General features: G+C 40.1%; 3 protein-coding genes across 3 annotated transcripts; 1 reads left to right on the forward strand and 2 right to left on the reverse strand.

Moving 5' to 3' along the window:
- Positions 1-1,686: 1,686 nt before the first annotated feature.
- Positions 1,687-3,702, forward strand: LOC134798556 (uncharacterized). Its single transcript, XM_063770934.1, has 2 exons — positions 1,687-1,743; positions 2,170-3,702. The coding sequence occupies exons 1-2, from the start codon at positions 1,710-1,712 to the stop codon at positions 3,693-3,695; spliced, it is 1,560 nt and encodes a 519-aa protein (XP_063627004.1). The 5' UTR covers positions 1,687-1,709; the 3' UTR covers positions 3,696-3,702.
- Positions 3,703-4,845: 1,143 nt separating this feature from the next.
- On the reverse strand, positions 4,846-18,474 carry LOC134798673 (ubiquitin carboxyl-terminal hydrolase 3-like). The gene is made up of 11 exons (XM_063771043.1): positions 18,275-18,474; positions 17,128-17,272; positions 16,542-16,803; positions 15,192-15,357; positions 14,502-14,680; positions 13,938-14,083; positions 13,206-13,311; positions 11,106-11,228; positions 9,178-9,320; positions 8,400-8,522; positions 4,846-8,074 (listed from the first exon to the last, which is right to left on the reverse strand). The coding sequence occupies exons 1-11, from the start codon at positions 18,363-18,365 to the stop codon at positions 7,921-7,923; spliced, it is 1,638 nt and encodes a 545-aa protein (XP_063627113.1). The 5' UTR covers positions 18,366-18,474; the 3' UTR covers positions 4,846-7,920.
- Positions 18,475-19,823: 1,349 nt separating this feature from the next.
- LOC134798674 (small ribosomal subunit protein eS17) lies at positions 19,824-21,451 on the reverse strand. The gene is made up of 3 exons (XM_063771044.1): positions 21,372-21,451; positions 21,080-21,231; positions 19,824-20,092 (listed from the first exon to the last, which is right to left on the reverse strand). Exons 1-3 carry the CDS (start codon positions 21,372-21,374, stop codon positions 19,846-19,848), a joined length of 402 nt encoding a protein of 133 aa, XP_063627114.1. The 5' UTR covers positions 21,375-21,451; the 3' UTR covers positions 19,824-19,845.
- Between the last annotated feature and the right edge of the window lie 1,873 nt (positions 21,452-23,324).

The raw sequence follows: 23,324 nt of genomic DNA on the forward strand, positions 1-23,324 counted from the left end.
GGTGCATTATTGGTGTATTCCCACTTGTCCCCTATGCATGTGTCCTACGCCATACATGAGAAGGCACAAATGGGAATACATCATTTTCCGATGTTTTCCCATTTGTTCCCGATTCGCGTGACCTACGCCATGCATGAAGCTGGGACAAATGGGAATGTTTTATATGAATGAATATGAACGGCGGGGAACAAAAGGGATACACCCGATATTAGTGTTCCCATTTGTCTCCGCTCCAATGAGATGGGGAAAAATGGAAATATTTCTGTGCAGCTTCTTTTCCCATATGTTTCTATACACTCATTATAGGTGTATTCCTATTTGTCCCTGCCATACCCCGCCGTTCATATTCATTCACATAAAACATTCCCATTTGTTCCAGCTTCATGCATGGCGTAGGTCACGCGAATCGGGGACAAATGGGAATACACCAATAAGCACCCATTATTACCAATAATTACCAATAATGGGTGAATTCCCATTTTTCTTCGCGGGGAACATATGGGAAAACCCTGCATAAAAATACAGAGACAAAAATTACGATGTTTATTCTTGTTAATTGTTAATTATCAATCACATTTTTAATTTTCATTCAAAATTGATTTAATTTTTAATGGTTTGTAAAGCAGTAACCATTAATTCTTTTTAATTGTTAGTGGTTCGAAATAAATTAATATTAATGCAAATTGATGATCAATGCAATTGATAATTAATTTCCCTTCAATGGTTAATGGTTAATGGCAATTAACCTTTTCAATGGTTAATTTTTAATGGTCAATTGCATTAACGTTCGGCCAACACTGACAACATGCAACTTAAAAAACAGGGCCCTGGCAACTGGCAACCCTCCGCGCGCCAGGCAACAAACGCGCGTTGCGACACGCTTGCGACTAATTAATGCGATTATTGCGCCCGAGTGCCGCGGCGCTAATTTGCGAATTATCGTTGCGACAAAGCGGGCTCTTATTCGCGCTACTGTTACAGTACTAATATTGTAGACAGTACTTTTACTTACTGTTCGCCGAAACTGTGTAATTTTCAAATTCAGCAATCAGACTTTTGAATCCAAAGGTCGCGGGTTCAAACCCCGGCTCGTACCAATGAGTTTTTCGGCACTTATGTACGGATTATCATTTGATATTTACCAGTTGCTTTTCGGTGAAGGAAAACATCGTGAGCAAAACCGGACCAATCCCAATAAGGCCTAGTTTCCCTTATTGTTTGTAAGAAATGGATAAAACATAATTTAACTAAATCATCAGGCCCGTAAAGTTTTATGAATAAGGGGGTTAATAGATAATATCGAAACTCAAGATACTGTTTACTTCCACTCTACACTGCCTGTTTTGTCTATCTATAGCACTTTGTTCGCAATTAAGCTTTGCCGGTCCTGACTTTATACCTAAACGCTGTGGAGGGTGTTTCCGTGTGATGTTAAATCTCACAAAACCCAACAGCGTCTTTTTAGGACAACAGTCATTTTGGAACCTAAATATTTAGGGGTTTAAAAGTCGATATAGAGTCCGTCTTGAGGGTAGAAATGGGATAGAAACATCTTTTCTGAGACTGTTTCAAACTTTTTTTACGGAAGAGGTTCGATAACTACAGTTGTCATGTAACATGTAAGTGTCAATATTGTCATGTCACTCATGTCATGTTATTGACAAATACCGTTGAATATACACACAAATACAGAACTTAAAGATTTGCTGATGAACAGAAATATTAATTGGCCTTCGAGCAATAGTAAGTTAGATTTAAACTCTACCAAGTTCAACTATTACCTGGTCTACTATTAAAACTTTCCTTGTGTAATTGAACATCTTCGTTTCTATAAAATACATTTTTAATAAATATCAATCTCAATATATATATATATATATATTTACGAATTACGACACGAACGCGATCTGTGTACAGTCGACGTCAAAGATATGTTTACACTTTTCGCCTTATTACAAATAAGTAAGTTGCAAAAGTGTAAACATATCTTTGAAGTCGACTGTATTACCTACCCTTTAAAACCGAACTTTCAGTTTGAATACACACACCTTAACTTTTTATTTAAGTCCCTCCTCAATTAGACGAGGGTCCGGCGAGACACATATTTTCAAAACATTACATTTTACACTTAACATGCATTAATTAAAAAATACAATTACAATTTCACAGATATCTATCAAGCAACAAGACGGCAACCCAGTTTTCTAACTAGTCAGATATGGATGAACGATTTGGAAAACGAGATGCAAGCACACGGAGTGGAAATCGTCGAGATTAATTCAACAGATTCTTCTCAACTATCGAGTGAAGGCAACGAAAATCCTAAACAGCACCCGTGGAGTTATGCTAGTAAGCTAAATAGGGAGGAAAACGAGAACCCACAAGCCAGACCGAGAAACATAAACGGTTATTTGGCAGATAACGGACTCCATGACGAATTCGTCGGTCCTCCTTACTTCAACAACTGTAGAACCCCAGGTACTGCCGAAATTGAGGCATTCAACCAAACATGCTTCAATATACTCGATAAGCTTTCAGCGCTACAAGTGGTCAGTTCACCTGAAGATTTCGATTCCGACGAGGCACAAGATGGCGACATGGACTCACGATGGAACGGCGAAGATAACGAAGAATACGTTTTCAGCTCCGATTTAGACCCGGACAAACGCACTATATGGATTTATTCGTTAAAAAATAGGCGGCTCCTTTCAGAAGACAGCTACGAACTCGTCAACATTCCAAGCCGCGACACTATCTCTTCCGCTAATTCCTCCGAAAATGACAAAGAACTGAACACCAGCAAGTCCACTAGAGTGTCAAGCCCAATCCCAGCTACCCATATTCCGAGATTGGACCTCTCGCTCGGTGCCACTTTACCCAACGTTACAGAAGTGACCGAACCCAAATCTTCGCAATCTTTAAACCGAAAATACGTGCATATAAGACAGAAGCCGACTAACAACTGGTGTGGGGATAACTCAGAAAAGGCAACTAAGAATAATGTAAGTAATGTAGTTAAATGGATGGCGCTTTCACCGAGAGAAAAAGGTGACTCGCGACACATTAACCCCCAGGTACAACTTCAAACAGTTGTTGAAGTTGCTCAAGAAGAAGATAGAGTACAAGTCCCTGAAACAAATTTTACAGATCCCGCGATTTTCGAAGCGAAATCAAATCGCGAAGACATGTTGGACAAATCAGACGAAACAATCATCAAGACACCTTCACAAAATGATTCTCAAAGATCTTCGACTAGTTCAAAAAGGGATCAGCTCGTAGACAATGCTACCTATTTAATTTCACCATTTGTGCGACCTTATCTTAACTCATTTACGGAAAATAAAACTAAACCGACTCTTAAGAATAAAGCTAGGAGTGCATTAGATGGCCGCCAAGTTGAAAAACGTGATATCACAGTTAGCCAACTCTTAAGATCTCCCATTATCAAGCCAATAGAAAATCCCGAAAAGCACGATTCGATCGCGGAGTACGGACGAAAAGGTCGCCTAGATAGAAAAGTAAAAAGCGCTGGAGATACTTATATGGTAAACAATTTGTACTTACCCAAATCTCAGGTACGGGAAACGTATTTATCTGTACCTGCAACCAGACGGTCCATACAACAGGGAAGAGAGGTTGAGACCAACAAAACGTTGCTTCAAAGTTGCGTCAGCTGCTTCAGATGTTGTAAATAAAGGTATACTCGCAATATCACTTACTGTATTTTTATTTATTTAGTTTTGGATTTAGGACACTGCCGAAATCCAAAACCACAGAACTTCACAGAAGATAAGTTATAAGGAAACTATTTTTAGAAACGAACGCAGCGTACTACGTAGGCGAACAACACGCGAACGCGAAGCGAAGCGATGCGGCGCGGGGTGAATCAATCCGTTGATACCTATAGAAGTGTCCTACGTGGTGGGCGATCTCGTTGCGAACGCGAACGCCTAGGGCCCGCCGCGCCGCGCCGCGTTCTCGAGTTGTTCGCTTACGTAAGACGCAGCGTTAGTTATCTTTTTTTTAGATCATTTTGACAGTCAAAATTATGGGCAAGGGTATAAACAAAAGATGAGTGCGGAAAAATCATTTCATTGTTTCGAAGGATATACAATCGGACAGCAGATAATAAGCACAACAAATTTTTCATACCATTCGGCGCAAAACTGAATTTTACTGATATCTGTTGCTCGGTTTTTTCTCCTCGTACAATGAAATGCTCCTCTGATGGTAGAACTAAATCGACCTAAGCCATAAAAAAACTCGTTTGTTCTTTAAAATTGACAATTCTGCTTATTCCAGCGTTTGTCCCGGCTCATGGGAGCCTAGGGTCCGTTTGGCCACTAATCCCAAGAATTGGCGTAGGCACTAGCTTTTACGAAAGCATCAGACATCTCCAAACCAAACCAAACCATTCGTTATTACCAAACTAAAATGGTATTGGGCGGGACATGTTGCTAGGCAGAGTGATGGCAGGTGGACTAAAATGTTAACAGAATGGTGGCCGCTTTCGGATGAAAGAAGCGCCTGGCGTCCGTTGGCTCATTGGGTGGACGACATCCGGAAAAATGCGGGTCACTTCTGGATGAGTTTAGCTCAGGACCGGGACAAGTGGCGTACTAGAAGAGAGGCCTATGCTCAGCAGTGGGCGATAAAAGGCTGATATGATGATGATGATGATGATGATCAGACATCTTACCTTCCAAGTCTTCCAACACTTCGTTCTTTAAAATTAACAATGGAAATGGAAAACGTACGGTTGAAATAATACAACTCGCATCGCTTTTAAGAGTTTTCGTCATTAAAGGGTCAACCTGTACTTACAATTAAAATTAAACAACAAAATCATTTCATTGGCGAATTTATTAAATTCAATCACTATCAACTTCCAGTAATTGAAGTACTTAGGTAAATTAAAATAAACCTTAAACATTATTCTCATAAGGTACCCGGCAAATTATACATCAAAGGGAATTGCGCGAACGCGGCACACATGATTTCATAAATATAAACTATAGCTCGTGATCTTTCCAAGGTCAGGATTTGAATTCTGTATCACAATATCAACGAATATGAAATAAGTACATAGAAAATACAAAAGACCTATAATAAACTAGATGTATAAAGTCAAAGAAGAAAAGTTGTTACAAACAGTGTCGCCCACCCCATCTACTTATAAATGCATCCAGATCTAGCTAATATATGTATAGCATGGAATATTCGGGAGTTTTGGATGCATCTTAGTTATCAAAAACATCTCTTATGGTTTTTTCATCTATAAGTAGTTTTTTTGCATTAGAAAAAAGGTAAACAATCTTGACGTGTCATTTTATTGAAAAACACTTGAAAAATAAACCACGGCAAATATGTAACAATTATGAATCATATACGATTAGTTACATTCTTTTGCTTTCATAAGTACCTAATAGTTACTAATAAAAAAGCGTTTTTCAATTAAATGACACGTCAAGATCAAGGAGTATTTTTCTAATACTAAAAAACTAACTATATATGGGAGATCTGTTACATCATGTAGTAAATGCCATAAATATTGAATACATTTCTTCACGTTACTGACATAATGGCAAACAGTGTAAGCAAACTGTACAGAATTCAAATTGGTTGACTGTACCTGCGTATAGCTAATGTCACAGGAATGTAAAATCCATATGTAAAACTGAATCCACGGCCAATACGACCATTGCCCCTAACTATAAACAAGCTTAATACCGCTGGTATTCATACAAAAACTTATTATACTATCAGAGACAAGTCTATTATATAGACTACTTATCTTCATACAAAGCTGCGTTCTGTCGACAGATTATAACAGGCGAGAAAAAGCCATACAAAGTAAAGCCTGACAAGGAATCTATGATCACGCGCCATGTTGCGGAATTTCACTGGAACAATTTTTTTCATACTATACCGAACTGTCACTTTATACATGAGAATAACAGCGCCCTCTTGACAGTGATCATATATTATTTACTGGTCAGGCTTTACATGGGTCTAAGTGTAAAACATCGTTAAAGTGCGTTTACAACCAAAACGTTTATTTCGGAGGAAAGCAGATTAGCAGTTTCTATAATTTACTCATCTCTGATACTGCAAAATGCACTCATGGCATCACATTATATATAGAGAAATCACAATTTGAATCCGATGGATCTTAATTTGTGTATAATACATAATACATAAGCTCCAAATTCATAATTATTATATTTATTTTAAAGTCGACTTTCAAACAACTGCATAGACTATTTTTATTTGAGTATTTGTCTCTATAACTACAACTTAACACATTATATAGATCTTGATCTTAAATGCTTGTATAGCACTGACAGATGGAGTGTGTATTATTGCTTAAATGTTGTTTAATTTATCCAATATTGAGTTAGTCCGTTTTATTAGCGTTAGAAAAAAGGTAAATAATCTTGACGTGTCTTTTTATTGATAAACACTTTTGAAAAATAAGTCACGGCAAATATGTAACGATTATGAATCATATACGATTATTTAATATTTTTTGCTTTCATAAGTAATAGTTACTGATTTTTAAAAAGCGTTTTCAATTAAAAGACACGTCAAGACCGCGTGGTCCTTTTCTAATGCTAAAAAAAACGAACTATAGGGTAATTTATTTATTTACGATCGAAGGTCACCTGTCTAATATGCTTTTATATTTTGCTGATTCTATACAATTTTATAGCCTATGACTGGGAAAATTTAGGTTACTGGTAAATGTATAAAACAAACGGCTCAATATCAAATCACCACATTCATAAAATTATATCGTTAATGCTTCACCCTTTGACCGCCAAGACGTTAACTCACGCGCGAAGCTACAGACCAATATCAACCTTCGTGCATTCGGACAAGGTTCACTATGACTCGCTTAAGGAGCCATTTGAGGGTAGATTTTGTTTACTTTTATTTAAATACCTAACTATACAGAGTATAAGTGCTAGAGTGATGAACGTTTTTATCCACTGCGATTAACTCACTCACAGAACCTCGTTGACTAAACAATAGAACTACATATATGTACATACATATTTTTCAAAGTAATATACAATGATGATTTTTTAGTCTTTACGATTTAATTTATTCGCTTGAATTTATTTGAATTAAGTAGAAATAATTTATTTTCAAAGCTAGCTACAAAATATTTGCGTAGTACATACTTTTGACCCAAGCTGTTTTTTTTACAAGCTTTTATTTGGTTTCAGCTGTCCCGTTGTCTGTCTGTAATTTGTCTGTAATTTGTAATTCAAAAGACGTTTCATTTAGTAAGTAGTTGACGGTAGTTTGGCTATCGCACCGATTAATTTTTAGACCTATTAAACATTTTGCTACTCAAGAATTCGTTTATATTTCTCATAGTTAAGACGATAAATAGATGTGATACCACAAAACGGTGAACGTTCTAGTGAATGCTATTTTGTAGGCACGATATTTACTTTTCCAATAACATTTTATTAAACTTTCTACAGTCCATAGATCACTGAAATCCTCGGGACCATGTAAATATAGTCGAGCTAATATCAGCTGAAGTTTACCCGATATTAGTTGTACTATACGCGGTTATCACACTGATACGGATCTGCAAGCCGCTCCGGTGTTTGAGATAGACAGCGCTATGCACGTATATAGCGATGCCCCGCTCGCACACGCGACGTGAGACTCCCATGTGAACGCTAAAGGACTTCATAGAGGGCCGATTTTTTATTCAATTTTCAAACTCACGGCATCTACGCTTCGGGCACGTATTTCTGGCGTCTCTCGTATTTACGCATATACATAGTGAGTTAAGGATCATGTGGAAGTTTTTGTTGAAACTACCTACTATGCAACTTTCAACTCACGGCACCTGCGCCTCGGGCACTCGTCTGTGACGGGTAGGGGGAGACAGGGTAGTCAGGAGAGCTCCTGGTCCTGGCGGATGTAGAAGAGGATGTAGGGCTTGCAGGCCTGCACGGCGGCCGCGTCGGCCGCGCGCACCGTCTGGTCGTTGAAGTGGAACCACTGCCCGGAGTTGTGCGCGAACGCGGTGTAGTGCCCCGAACCCGCGCTGCAACAATACATTATTGTTAGTCAATGATTCATTGTCATGTCTTTAGATGTCAGCGACACGAATTTTAAATAGCACATCTTTAATTGAGAGATTTTTCCCAGTAGATCGTTATCATTGATGAAAAAAGAGATAATATTTCTACATATTACCATCACGTTCTTTTAAGCAATTTTGAACAATGCGACTATTGGATATATTTTTCTCGGCTGAAATAAGTGATTACGCTGAGCCGAACGGAGCCGAGAGTGCCCGAAAGGGTCAGTGTCCCCACCGGCAAGAGTAAGAGATAGTGATCTGTTCAATAATATAGTGCATGTGTTACCCGGAGCCGTGGTGCACGATGACGGCGGCGAGGTCGTACAGCATGGCGCGGCGCCGCTCCAGCACGAAGCGGGACATGTCCAGCGCGCGCAGCGGGAACGAGATGCCCGTGTCCACCTTCGTCCTGCACACACACACACACACACATTACACTTACACAGCCACTCTTTCAATTCATTACCGATCCCCAGCCTTTACAAATAAAAATGTTTTTGACAAGGTATAGTATAGTTTGCCACGAAATATTCCCACCTCAGCATAATGCTAACCCTAAAGTCAGCGCTGATCTTCCGGCGAGACCATTTGTGGACCACAATCGCAACCGTACAACACGGCCTTTTTATTAATCGGAACGCGTCCGTTTGGCGGTGGCGATAACTCTTAAACAAGCGTTATAAACTAAACACAAAACAGGAAAATCTATCGACCGGCGCGAACACGCGACTCACGACCATCTGGGATACCGGGATACCGGCTCGATCGGTCTAACTATTTAAGAATCTGGTTGACGTGAGGAAATAAATTGTGATAAACCAGCAGATATTCTTAAGTTTTTTATCACCATATTCGTCAGGTGACAAGCAAAACTCACTAATTAGTTACTACAAAGTTCATAGCATTAGTGAATTATATTAGTACTCAAATAAGGTTGATTTTTGTTTAATCATTTTTTAGTAATTAGTGAGTTTTGCTTGTCATCTGACGATAAGATAATCCTGCTAGTGATATTTAAATCTTTATTATAAAGTTACAAAACCGGAAAAACCTAGATATCTCACCTAAAGTAGTTGTGCCAGCGAAACCGCTTGAGGTGTAAACAGAGCACTTGCGGCAGACGCCGCACTCGGAACTGCTTGGTAGACTTCTGTTTGCTGCCGCAGCTGCTGCAGAAGTAACGCTCCGTGTCCGCTAACTCTTCAACCTGTAATGTGTAAAAAATTCTAATTTATGAAAGTAATAACATAGATTATTGAGAAGTTGCACATGTTATATGAAGGGATACTATTGACTTAAAGTGGCTAGGATATCTCGTTTGAAAGCTCCCCAAATTAGGGGAAATCTGGACAGATATCAGGCAGATTTCGCTTAATTATGCATTATGGACAAACATAACCAAATTAAGTATTGAAGTAAAACGATTAACTGACATTCCATTAAGCGTAAGTCCAAGTTCACCATACGCTGGTGCAATTTGACATGCAAAACTACGCCCTCAATAGTACCGAGTTACATCTTACCCCATTTTATACAATTAACAGCTTCTGTTCACCCCTGGAAATCAATTTCAACTCGAGTACAAGTGGACGTATGTAATATGTACTTAAATGAGCAGTTGCACTCCCATGCGGCGACCACGAATTGCCTAATGGCCCCCCTACACTATCGGCGATGATAGACGATGACTGGCGTAGACGATAGTGTAGAGGGCATACTCGGCAGTCCCCGCCAGTCATCGTCTATCAGCGCCTGCGACCCGTGAGTTGTCGGTTTTGGCACACATCAAAGAGAATCGCCGGGTGGTTACTACAGTATAGTGTGGATGCTTGCACGATGATCTTGCGGATGATAGATGATGATACCATCAACGATCATCGCCGATAGTGTAGAGGAGGCATAATATATATGGTCCATCAGGGGCTCACCTGCACGAAGCTGGCGAGGCAGTCCAGCAGCGGCACGGGCGAGGCGGCGTCGGGCAGCTCCAGCGACAGGTCTAGGAACGGGTCCAGCTTCTTGTAGAGGAGGCATAATATATATGGTCCATCAGGGGCTCACCTGCACGAAGCTGGCGAGGCAGTCGAGCAGCGGCACGGGCGAGGCGGCGTCGGGTAGCTCCACCGACAGGTCCAGGAACGGGTCCAGCTTCTTGTAGAGGAGGCATAATATATATGGTCCATCAGGGGCTCACCTGCACGAAGCTGGCGAGGCAGTCCAGCAGCGGCACGGGCGAGGCGGCGTCGGGCAGCTCCAGCGACAGGTCTAGGAACGGGTCCAGCTTCTTGTAGAGGAGGCATAATATATATGGTCCATCAGGGGCTCACCTGCACGAAGCTGGCGAGGCAGTCGAGCAGCGGCACGGGCGAGGCGGCGTCGGGCAGCTCCAGCGACAGGTCTAGGAACGGGTCCAGCTTCTTGTAGAGGAGGCATAATATATATGGTCCATCAGGGGCTCACCTGCACGAAGCTGGCGAGGCAGTCGAGCAGCGGCACGGGCGAGGCGGCGTCGGGTAGCTCCACCGACAGGTCCAGGAACGGGTCCAGCTTCTTGTAGAGGAGGCATAATATATATGGTCCATCAGGGGCTCACCTGCACGAAGCTGGCGAGGCAGTCCAGCAGCGGCACGGGCGAGGCGGCGTCGGGCAGCTCCAGCGACAGGTCCAGGAACGGGTCCAGCTTCTTGTAGAGGAGGCATAATATATATGGTCCATCAGGGGCTCACCTGCACGAAGCTGGCGAGGCAGTCGAGCAGCGGCACGGGCGAGGCGGCGTCGGGTAGCTCCACCGACAGGTCCAGGAACGGGTCCAGCTTCTTGTAGAGGAGGCATAATATATATGGTCCATCAGGGGCTCACCTGCACGGAGCTGGCGAGGCAGTCGAGCAGCGGCACGGGCGAGGCGGCGTCGGGCAGCTCCAGCGACAGGTCCAGGAACGGGTCCAGCTTCTTGTAGAGGAGGCATAATATATATGGTCCATCAGGGGCTCACCTGCACGAAGCTGGCGAGGCAGTCCAGCAGCGGCACGGGCGAGGCGGCGTCGGGCAGCTCCAGCGACAGGTCCAGGAACGGGTCCAGCTTCTTGCTCTCCGCACCGCACGCTAAACAGCGGACCTAAGAAAAATACGTCGAAACATTACTACAAAAAATGCTTTCCTAAATACTCCACACTTTTTCGAACTTACTCGGACGAACACTTGTTAGAAAGAATGCTTTTTTGAACACTAAACTTTTCTCGAACTTTCTCGCGAGAACATACGCATTTGTCACGCACCTTACAAAATATGAACGTAAACTACTTAAGGTAAGGTGGGGTAAGACTAATATAGTTTATTTGGCTCAGGACCGCTTCGGCCTCAGTTTCATTTCGTCATCTCCATAAATCGTCCACAGTGCCATGTCGTCAGCCTACAATTCCTAAATCGTCACCTTCCTAACTTGCCTACTTTCTGATATCGTCAATACCCCATTTTGTCTAAATTCCTATTTTGACCATAGTGCCAACTCGTCCAATATCTGATATCGTCAATATACCATTTTTGTCTACGTTCCTATTTCGACCAAAGTGCCAACTCGTCCGCGTTCTTTTATTTGAATTGAGAATGTAGAATTAATACTGATTGTCACTTAAACTGTCAGAAGCAGCACACATATTGGCTCAGGACCGCTTCGGCCTCAGTTTCATTTCGGCAACTTCTTAAGTAGTTCTCATTCGCATTTGGTCTACTGTTCCGATTCGCCAGCATTCCTATATCGTCACTTTCTTATCTCGCCCGCTTTCTTACGTGGGCCACTGTAGTAACTTGGTTATATTCCTAATTAGACCACAGTGCCAACTCGTCAACTACATAGCAGCCCTAATAGTACATCATCATTATCATCAAAGTTATCTTTATGGTTAAGGACAAGTGTGACAACAGCAAATACTAATTGTAACTGCCGCATACTAGCTGGAAAATAGCACTTAAGAAGATATGAAGTGCACATTGACATTAATTTTATCTATGATTCAATGACACACATAAGTCAATTCAGTCAGTCGCTGAATCAAAAACTTCCAACAGTAAAATGTCGAATTTATATATTACTAAATCTCAGAGAGGCCGTGATTTGCTTGTTGTAGGCAATAAATACACGTACACTAAAAGTTCAGAGGACGAGTTGGCACTATGGTCAAAATAGGAATTTAGACAAAATGGGGTATTAACGATATCAGAAAGTAGGCAAGTTAGGAAGGTGACGATTTAGGAATTGTAGGCTGACGACATGGCACTGTGGACGATTTATGGAGATGACGAAATGAAACTGAGGCCGAAGCGGTCCTGAGCCCACATATTCAAATAAAATATTTTTTCTAGCTCAATAGGTATCTAAGAAAGACAGATAAATAGGTAGTTACAAGTGTTTTTTTTTTCAGAGATGGACAACGAATATAGCCAATCAATACTACTTGGATTTGTAGAGGAAGCTTATCAAGCTGAAACACAAGAGTTTTTCAGGTTGAGATCAACCGATTCTACACCTGACCTGTACGTACATCGTGGCACACAAACACCTCAGCCACAGTTAGAAGAAAGCTTCTCACAAACCCCGAATTCATCTGCCCAAGATGTCTTTACTCAGACGGACGAATAACTTTGATGATAATGATGATGTACTATTAGGGCTGCTATGTAGTTGACGAGTTGGCACTGTGGTCTAAATAGGAATGTTGACGAGTAAGCACTATGGACGAATTAGGAGTGTTGACGAATCGGCACTGTAGTCTAATTAGGAATATAACCAAGTTACTACAGTGGCCCACGTAAGAAAGCGGGCGAGATAAGAAAGTGACGATATAGGAATGCTGGCGAATCGGAACAGTAGACCAAATGCGAATGAGAACTACTTAAGAAGTTGCCGAAATGAAACTGAGGCCGAAGCGGTCCTGAGCCGTTTATTTTGCTCGGGGCGAGACGAACAGTATGAGGATTCCATACAAGTGATAGTCTAACCCTGGTGATAGTCTTACCTTACTTGTTTGTAAAAGAACCTGTGGTTTTATCACTAAAATTAATAATTTAATTTGGCAAACGACAGCTTGAAAAATACCTCGCTTTGCAGGGTGCCGCCGAAGACTGCGGTGACGATGGAGGCGGCCGGCAGCCCCACCTCCACGCGCGCCGGCGGCAGCAGTTGAAGCAGCTCCGTGTGTAATCTACAATACAGGGTACACACCATTAAAAATTAACAATTTATTATAATTATATTTTCTGCCCACCAGCCAGGAAGCATCAACTTTCGGCCGGCTACGCTAAAGCTATAAGTTGTCGGCGTTGTCGCTTTCCTACCAGAAAGCCCCGTACGGTGCCCCGTAGAGCAGGAAAATAGTATACACACTTCGGCCAGTAAATAAGAAAGCCTCAGATCACACAATTACACGTAATCTAAAACACTTCTTAGTTTACTACCCTAAAATAATAAATAAGTCCTCCTTATGAAGTATGGCGAAATTGGTAAAATCAACCAAATATTTAGTCATATATAATGTGCAATTTTAGAGAATAATTCATTAGAAACCGCTCCAAATGTGGAATGAACTCGCCACTGAGGTTTTGCTCCAGGCACTATAATGACATTGCTTCAAATACTATCCCCCTTATTCATAAACGCGCTACAAACCTCAATTAGCTAATAATCGTTTGTCTTTATCTGTCATTTTAACTTATGTATTTTAAGAAAGGGATAAAACATAATTTAACTAAATCAGGCCCGTAAAGTTTTATGAATAAGGGGGTATATGTTTATTTGATTGCCATTGACGTAGTATAAATATCTAATCACCTGTCGAGCATGTATCTCAGGAACTCGTGAGCGTCCTGCTGCTGGTAGCCGCGGAAACGTGGCACCACCTTCCATATCACCAGGAACAGGCACTCCGGGGATATGGCACCCTTGCTGCCGCACCCGCTGTTCAGGTTTATCAGCACCTGCCACATTTAAATAACAAATATTTTAATTAGGTGACTTTCGTTATGAGAAGTATATTGTGCAATATAAGAAGCCAATCATTATTTACGATATTCAAATAGGGAACGTGCACATTAAAATGTTTGCTTAAAGTTAATATTGTTCTCCCATTTCCCATAGTAAGCGGAGAATATCGAGAAAAGGCACCACTCTAGGTCTCCTTGTCTAAATCCGAAACTTAAACTCGACAATCTCGACATTTACGCTTTGGGATATATAGATTTCTCAAAGTGCCTAATGGGGTCTCCGAGGTCCACAGCTCAGAGCCACGAATAGGTATTACCTTTCTTAACTTTTCAGCCATCACCACAACCGTCTTCTCCAGCTCGGGCAGGCTGCAGAAGTAGCTGGACTGGATGCTGAACATCATCACGTTACCTTCCGCAACTCCTCAGCCATCACCACGTCCGTCATCTCCTGGCGCGTGTAGCTGCGGGAGTGGTACACCTTGCGGCCGTTGGTCTTCGGCTCCAGGACGGGCAGACTGCTGAAGTAGCAGCTGAACTCCTGGATGTTGCTCAGGCTCTGGAGCACCGCGTTCATGAAACATGTGTTGCCTGGAATTACGAACATAAGGATTAACCATTCAATCAAGCGTAAGGGACTATTTGCGCGATCGATTCGTGACCTGTAGGCCTAGCACATGATTGGCGCAACAGTATCTCCCGGCGAGATAGACTACCCGTCTTTTTCTAACTATGTTAATAGAGGGGTAAGCGAGTTTGCAACGCGCGACAGAAGCGGTGCCGCGGCTGTACAGGCTCAGACAAGCAAACTACATCGCGACTCTACTACAGCAAAAAAATACAAATATTTTTATTTTATGGTGCGACTTCGAGTGACGCGTGTAAGAGTGTTAGGTATTTTGCTATTGCAAAAGCACCTACTTGCTATTAATAAGGAAAAACTATATATTAACGTTAGCTAAGTACCCATACCCCGCCCATACCCACAACACAAGCCTTATTGAGCTTACTGCGGGGCTTAGTCAATCCTATAATGGTTATTTATTAACCATCCAGTCTCCATTAGGCACAAATGCTAGTTGAATAATAAAACTGGACCCACCTAAATTTTTTAATCCTACGACTTTCTTCTCCCTCTGAGTCTTGCCGTTGCAGGGCGAGCCCTTCTTCTCCTTGCTCTTGGCGCCGTTCTCCGCCGAGCTGCTGTCGTCCGAGTGAGATCGTTTACGGGAACGCGGTCTTAAGCTTCGCACTGTTTCTTCTGGCGTCTGTATAACAAAAAAAATGTAAATATTTGGGGACGATCTTACTCAGCTCAACCTAAGTAAAGCTTAAACTATGGGTACTAAGCAACAATATGCATATTAGTTTTGCGATTTCGGGGTTGATCCCATAGTAAAAGTTGCTCAGTATAATCTCAAAACCTCACTGGCAACGGGAATGCAGTTATTTTTTAGCCATCCTGTAAATACCAGGAGTCGAACCCAGGGCCTCCTCCTTTGTACGCAAGGTTACTACCGACTAGGCTAGGAGGCCGTTAAAAACGATAGTGACTTTCAAGTTCGGAAATTTGGACGGCTGAAGAATGGAGGCTCCATGAAACCCCAGTTGAATTTGGTCAGTTTTCAAATCTTTGAAATGTACTTTTTTGTCGCTATAACCTTCTGAGCTGGCTACTAAAGGACCTAAAGGTCCAATACAAATTACCATATACATGAAATGTAGTGACATTAAGTTTGATTGTAGCATCAGTCCATCACGCTCCGCGATTGTTACGCCATTTATGGTCCTAGCTATATTGGTTGTTCAATAATTACGCTATAGAATCTCCAATTTAGTAAGAACCCTAAATGGCATAACCATCCCGGGTGGTGACTGTACAATTGTACATACATGTTGTATGCTTTACTTATTCATACTCCAGAATCATCCATGCCGCTACAGTAAACAACTGTATAATTCATAAAAAAACTTATCATACTATAAATACCAATGAGTTTCTCGAATCATTTGATATTTACCTACTTATCGCTAACTTTTTGAACGAAAGAAAAACAGTATGTACCTACTATGAGGAACATTGTATGAGCTTATTTTGGAGATGTGATCTGTGCTATGGAGCAAAAATTTATCTTTTTTAATATAAAGTCCCGCCCGCTACGGGCGAAAGTTACCGATTTTTTTGTCTGTACCTTGACTTAAAATTATTTTAGCCGGAAACAGGAAAATATGTCTGTATGACAAGATAAGCCCAATTAAGTAGATGGGCAGGAATTTAATAGACAGATACAGATTTATTTCGAGTCGAAAAATACTTTAAAATTTAGTATGGGTTACAGCTGGTGTTTGCGTTCCACTAAAAGCTTTTTTAGATACCTAACAAACTAGAGAACATAAGATTCCTTTACTCAGAATTGTGCAAATATTTGACTTTGAAAACGTATGTAAGTACCTTGGTATTTTTAGTCCGTTTGTCTGTATCCAAGCTCTCCTGTGCTTCTGTTGTGTCCGCACCCTTGATTTCCTTGCTAGAAGAAGGCTCCTGCAATGAGGAGGTGGAGGAACAGCTGTTCGGTTCACTGCCATCTTTACTGTTTTCCTCATTACCTAGGTTATTTGTGTCGGTCACATTCCTTATTTGCATAATACTTTGCCTTATTTTGTCTATTGATTGTGTTTCTGTGTCGTTTGATACATAGTCATCACATTTGTAGCTGAAATTTAAATAAAATAGTTATTTTAATATTTTATAACAAATCGTAATTACACACAAAGAGTGATTTAAATTATTATTATTACTTAAGGATTTACTAGTTACCAATGTGACAAGATAGGTATGCAAGAGAAATAAATAGATAATATTCTAGGTACATATAGAAATCTTTGCTAAACTAAACAAAACATTGTGAGAGTAGGTAGTTTAAAAACAACATTAAACACTAAAATTGTAATGGGAAATTCAATGTTAAAATAACTATTTTTACTAGTTAATTTCTTGCTTTGACCAAAATAAATAAATTTACATATATTTTACTTACCAATAAACCGAGAACACATCACAATTCATGCACAGCTGATGGCCCGAAGTCTCTGCATGTAGCTTTGCATGCCCATTCACGTACCGGCCACAGTTCACCACCCCGCACTGTAGGCACAACCAATTCTGATCCTTTGCTGCACATTCTGCAAAACCAAACATTGTTACTTATTAAATACAATTTATTGTACTCACTCACCTGACACTGGATTATAATATCAGTTGAGAAACATAACCAGATATGTTTACAACTTTACACAAACATTCCTAGTGAGATCTCATTATGAAAAAAAATCACAACTGTTCTATTTTGCTGTTGACAGATCAGAATTTGATTGGAACTAGTTAAAATATTAGAAACTAGCTGATTACAGAGGCCAAACTAGATTCAACACTCTTTGCGAATGACCATATCATAAAACCATTTTAAGCTATGTTAATTAAAACATTTAATTTTACCTACATAAGGTATAGGTATATTAAATTGAAGATAGTATAAGAACTATCATAAGTAATATGTGAAGATTTTTTTTTCAAAATATAGCAGCAAAGTACTTAGGTGTGATCGATTTCTATACGATAAGTTTCCTGAAAAGTTATCTTGACACCTAACTTGTACAAGTCATACTATCTCCTTGCGAAGCTATTGACGTGTTTTCTAGTTCAACACACTGCGCAATACGAAATTAACTAAACTAACATCATATTAGGCTGATTGTATTGCGATTCTGACTCATTCCATTTGGACTTTACGGAAAACGATATAAGTTTATAAAACAGATGTTTGAGGAAAAATCCTAGGTGCGCAAGCTAGCGTATCTGTGACTAGGATTAGTTTCATATCATGACGGAACGCAAACGCATGTTATTATCATAACATTTCAGCATAAAATAGCAATATTTTTAACACATCGCGGCAGGTAACGCGACATTCTCATCATTCACGGTCATTCGAGTACCCCGCGCCCCACCCCGTTCCTCCCACTTCCCCTTCCCCTCTGCGTCCCATGATAACAGCTGATTATTATAACTTCGCTGTATTGATTTTTCAAACTAACCCTAATAAATGCGACGTGGCGTCTCAACCACAATGCGTATTTCAAAACATGAAACCCTAGTCATATTTTGTTAACAAACTAAGTCATTACCTGAACAATCCCAGTTCTTTGTGACTGAGGTGTCTTCTGTGATGAGGTCGCTGTCCACCTTGACGTTATCTAACAAATGGGTACATTCCATTCTTCATAATAGGTGTGATCTAACCGAATAAAAATAATATAAGCTTAATTTAGAACTCATGGAAATGAAATAGATTTCTATCACAACTCTCTCGAGCTCACAAAACGAATGAGATTAGAGCTGAGCGTTTTTTTCCGTAAGTGTTTTTAAAAACACTTTCTTGTGCTGTAACGAAATAACAGTTTGTGGCAGGAACGACAAACTGTTTTTATAAAAACGATGACAAAGAGGCGGCGACATACGATAACATAGTCGCGCATAACGGACGCAACTATCGCAAAGCAAAACGCAGCTCTAAAACTGTTTTATTCGTTTTCCGATGAGCAGGGACAGATATAGGTTATTGGCTAACGAAAGAGCGAGATAGAGATAAAAACGAAACGAAACGGATTGAGCTTTGTTCAGGTAGACGCTAGGCACGCTTTTTACCAGGCCATTATATTCAAAAACTTTAATGTTCGTTAGACAAATAAGCGCTTTATTTTCTAAGCATTAGGGTTTAAATTAAGGAATCTTATGCGTAAATTTAAAGCAAGTAGCGTCAATTGAACAACATTAAAAATGATTCACGACGCTTAACGAACACTCGCTAGCATCATGAATTGTGAGGCCATTTTATGTGTGACCTATCGATTTATCTTTATAAAGTACTGAAGTTAGGGGTCAAGTTATATTAGACATTAGTGAGACGATGCAAATTAGGTTTTTTTGAAATGTGAATTGCGTATTTTACGTTTTATTACTTCAATATGCGATTTCGTTTCGTTTCGTTCGACACACACAGGGAATCCAGTTATTTTAGAAACTGTTTTTGAAAACAGTTACGTGGTTAAAAAAAACTGTTACGTTTCGTTTCACGGAAAACTCGAAACGACCCAGCTCTAAATGAGATCGAGCTAGGGAGCAAAAGCAAACACAACAATTAAAGTGGGTTACCATGTACAAAAATGCTGTTGTAAGAAAACGAAACAATAAATTTAAAGTATTGATAAATGTACACATCCCACTGTATTTAATAATAAAAATTCGATAAACACTGCATTTATGTTTAAAATAGAACAATGTTTATTATCGAACAACCAATTTGTTCTAGTAATGTTGCCAGTTGATAAAATATTGTAGAACATGCTTTGCTGCAATGCTGCCTGTCGCGGGAGTTTTGAAAGTAGGAAATGAAAGTAGTGGTATTTAAATATTGTTTAAATACCTTAACACATTCACTGCCAAGAACCCGCTAGGTGGTTTCATTTATAGGAAATGGGGCGCTTGGCGCTGAAAGCATTAGAGATCTTTCTCCTATCAGTCTTAATCATTTAAAAATGTTTTTAAACTTGGGTACCAATATCATTTGTGCAAACTAGCCTTTTGTGTATATTTTGCTTCAGATGCTGAAGACCGTCTTCAAAAAGCATCATTTAATTCATTAAAAATACAAGCAAATAAAAATAAAACAACTAGTACATTTTAATGTTTATTATCCTTAATTACGTCTGCCACCATAACCACCCGAGGTAGTCGGCTGCGTCAGCTGGAGGCCGTTGATGTTGTTGAAGTCTAGCATCTTCAACATCTCCTTGGTGTCGGGGTCAACCTCGATGATGTCATGCTCCAAGGCGGAGACTTCAGGGACGTAGTTGTCACGTCTCTCACGCTCCTCCTCCTGCAGTTTGATGGAGATTCCACGGACCTGGGAGTTCCTGAGACGCCTCATCAAATGGGTGGCAAACCTATGAAAAATTTGTAAATTTTACAAAAATTAGACAATAGAAAGATAAAGGTTTACATTCTAATAGGACAAAATGTAATTTTTTTTTAACTATATATATATTTTTGTCATGCAGTGGCGATGTCACCTGTCACCTCCGTAACAAAATTTACATGTTACCATAATTTAAAGCAGGGCTCTCCAAACCCCGGCCCGCGGGCCAAATCCGGCCCGCGAAGCGTTCCAATCCGGCCCGCCGACAGCAGTCCAATCCGGCCCGCTTTAAATCTTGGCCCTCAGGTAAAAAAGTTTGGAGACCCCTGATTTAAAGGAACCAAACCAAAGAGAAAGAGATATAAAGGTCAATGAACTTTCACCTTGGAACTCTTAGAAGTATTTTACAAATGCCCTCTGTAAAAGTTAAAATTGGTGGCAAAGGAATATCATCATGTCAAAAATAGAATAGTTTGGTACAAATTAACTGGCATCACAAGTATCACAACTCAATGATGATCCTTGCATTTGGGATGAGGTCTTCACATAATACAATATATAATTCACAGAATACAATATAAAATGAATGCCTTTAGTGGACTTCTATGTCTATGAACACAGCACTGACTGACAGTACTGCCGATGCTTAGAATCATGAATTACCAAGGTAATGACTATTAGGTTAGGAATGCCTCTTCTGAAACAAATTGACAGAGACACCACATCATGACTCATACAAAGTAAATTTATAGTTATGTTTTGTTTAACATTAAATTTATAGTCTACATAAGTAGTTATGTTTACTCGAAATTTAGTGCCCCACTTAAAATTTAAATTAGTGAAGTTCAGAATTGTACACAAATTGACTTCAATCTTCCAATAATTAATTGAAATTTGAAGGAAACGTGGATATCTTAAAGCAAATAAGGAAGGATACTAATAAGTTTAGTGATCTTAATCAATCAAAAAGTATAACCTATAAGTAGTGTAATCAAAACAAGACATCTCGACTTACCCGGCGATCTTGTTACGAAGGGGCTTCGTAGGAATGATAGCGATTTCCTCACATATCCTCTTGTTGGTGTCAAAATCAAGGGTCAACCTTGTGTAGTATTTCTCAATAATGATTTTGGCTGCCTTCTTCACGGTCTTAGTCCTGACGCGACCCTGGAATGTGTCAGGTTATGGGGTAAATAGCGACATCACAAGAAGAGTTTCCACACAGAGTTTTGTAAAATACACTATTGTAGCACATATTGAAGAGATTGGAAAGATTTAATGGGATTTAACTAAAATAAAATATTCACCATGGTTAGGAATTACTGTTGCCGTCTCTGACAGTTTACAGAAAAGAATCTATCGTCTATGGTGCATAAAACGTCAAACGCATGGACCTATATAATAGGGACAAGCACGGACCTAGAGAGTAAACCGGATAGTGTACATTAGCCAAAAAGTGTGTCCACATGAGAAGTCAAGGTGGGCCGTTGCATCTCTTTCTAATTAGGGTGACCATAAGTCATATGTATGTGGGATATTAGGATAACATTGAATATATAGTTTGGCCAGGGTCTTTTCTTATTCATGCATAGTTATATCAGTTATAAAGAATCATACTGTATTTTCGCTGTACTAGTATTATGGCCTAAAAAGGGATGGATATAGTTTTTTTTTCTCTTCTGTATAACGCTACACACAACCTTAGGTACTTAATTTAGTTGTTCTAAAAACTGGACCACGAACATGGTCGATCCTCAGGAAGGTGGTCCGCCGTAACGTCTGTCAAGAATACAGGTATGAGTGAGAGAGATAGAGAGACAGATATGCTGACAGAACCAGAGGGTCTACCGCGAACCGCGTTCGACGTGTCGCCCCTCTGTCACACTTACGTACGAAAGTGCTACAAAGAGGCAACACGTCGAAAGCGGCTCGGGGTAGGCTCTCAGGACACCCCTACTGTCCTGAGAGCTTTTTACAGTCTTTGCAGCGTTAGGTCCCAGGCCCTTCATAGCAAGCACTAGCCGCCCCTTTCTCAGCACCCATCATATAGACTGCCGCTTAAAATATCTGGCCGCCCTAGGCCCGGGCCTACTCGGCCTTAGGGCAAATCCGCCACTGCCACAGGGTCGCGTGGGACCGCTACGCCCGTTTGCTATAGTTTTTAACTAGGACGCTTGTCACTGGAGCATAGACACCGAAGTTTGCATCGTTTGACGAGCATCTTTCTCTGTCTCTGTAATTATTCCTTTATAGGAGTAAAAGAGAAAGATGCCCGCAATTTGCGAACCTCGGTGTTCACGGTGGTAGGCCATCTGTGCGAAAAGAGAAGAGTCGTGAAATGTAAAGAAACGAGTGATGTGCATTTCCCAGTATTAAATTTTCCAAAGACGGTAAATTCCCAGTAACGTTTCTGGTATCGTCCCAAAAGTCAGTAAATTACCATAAAGTTCTATTTTTCTTTTATTATCAATGTGTTTTTTTATTATTATAACAATGTATACATGTGTCTGTAGTGTTTAAGGACTTTGGATTTCAATTTTGGCAATTATTTATTTGTATTGGCTCTCATTTCACCAATTTAAACAAGCCGAAATAAATACATACCTATTCATATAAACTTACTTTTAAGTACGTAATAAGAATTGTGTAACACTGATTCTCATCGTGCCGACATCATGGTCACCCTAATGAGTTTGACAATGTTGACTTGTATTTTTATCGCAAAATGTAATAATTGTGGCTTCCTTGTGAAACAATATTCCACAATTAGAAATTCTTTCACTCCTACGACCTTTAACGCAACATTTATTCACCATTTTTAAGAAATTTTTCATTCACGTGTTTTGATAACATGTCATCACACGTTAGGGATACCAATTAATATTCAATGTTACTACAATGTCTACCATATCAAAATTAATGTTTTTTTTGTTATGCACATGCTTGGTTAAATCAGTTAATAATATTGACATCATAATTATTTACAAATTTCTTAAAAGATATCAGAACCTTACTCTAAATAAAGCACTTAAATAATATAAGAAGGTATTTAACTTTAGTAGTATATTGATATAAATACTACCACAATGGTATATTTTTAACATTGGCAACATGTGCGAGTGAGACACCGCGACCCACCTTTGCTATCTCAAGTGGACCGTTTTCTCTAGTCTGGTAAGAACGTCTTTCTGGCTCGGTGATAAGGTTAAATTTAGTATGGCAAAAAAAGTGACAGTTCACTCCATCTTATAACTTCATGG

This window comes from Cydia splendana, chromosome 17, assembly GCF_910591565.1.
Source record: "Cydia splendana chromosome 17, ilCydSple1.2, whole genome shotgun sequence".
In the NCBI taxonomy this organism is placed as follows: domain Eukaryota; kingdom Metazoa; phylum Arthropoda; class Insecta; order Lepidoptera; family Tortricidae; genus Cydia; species Cydia splendana.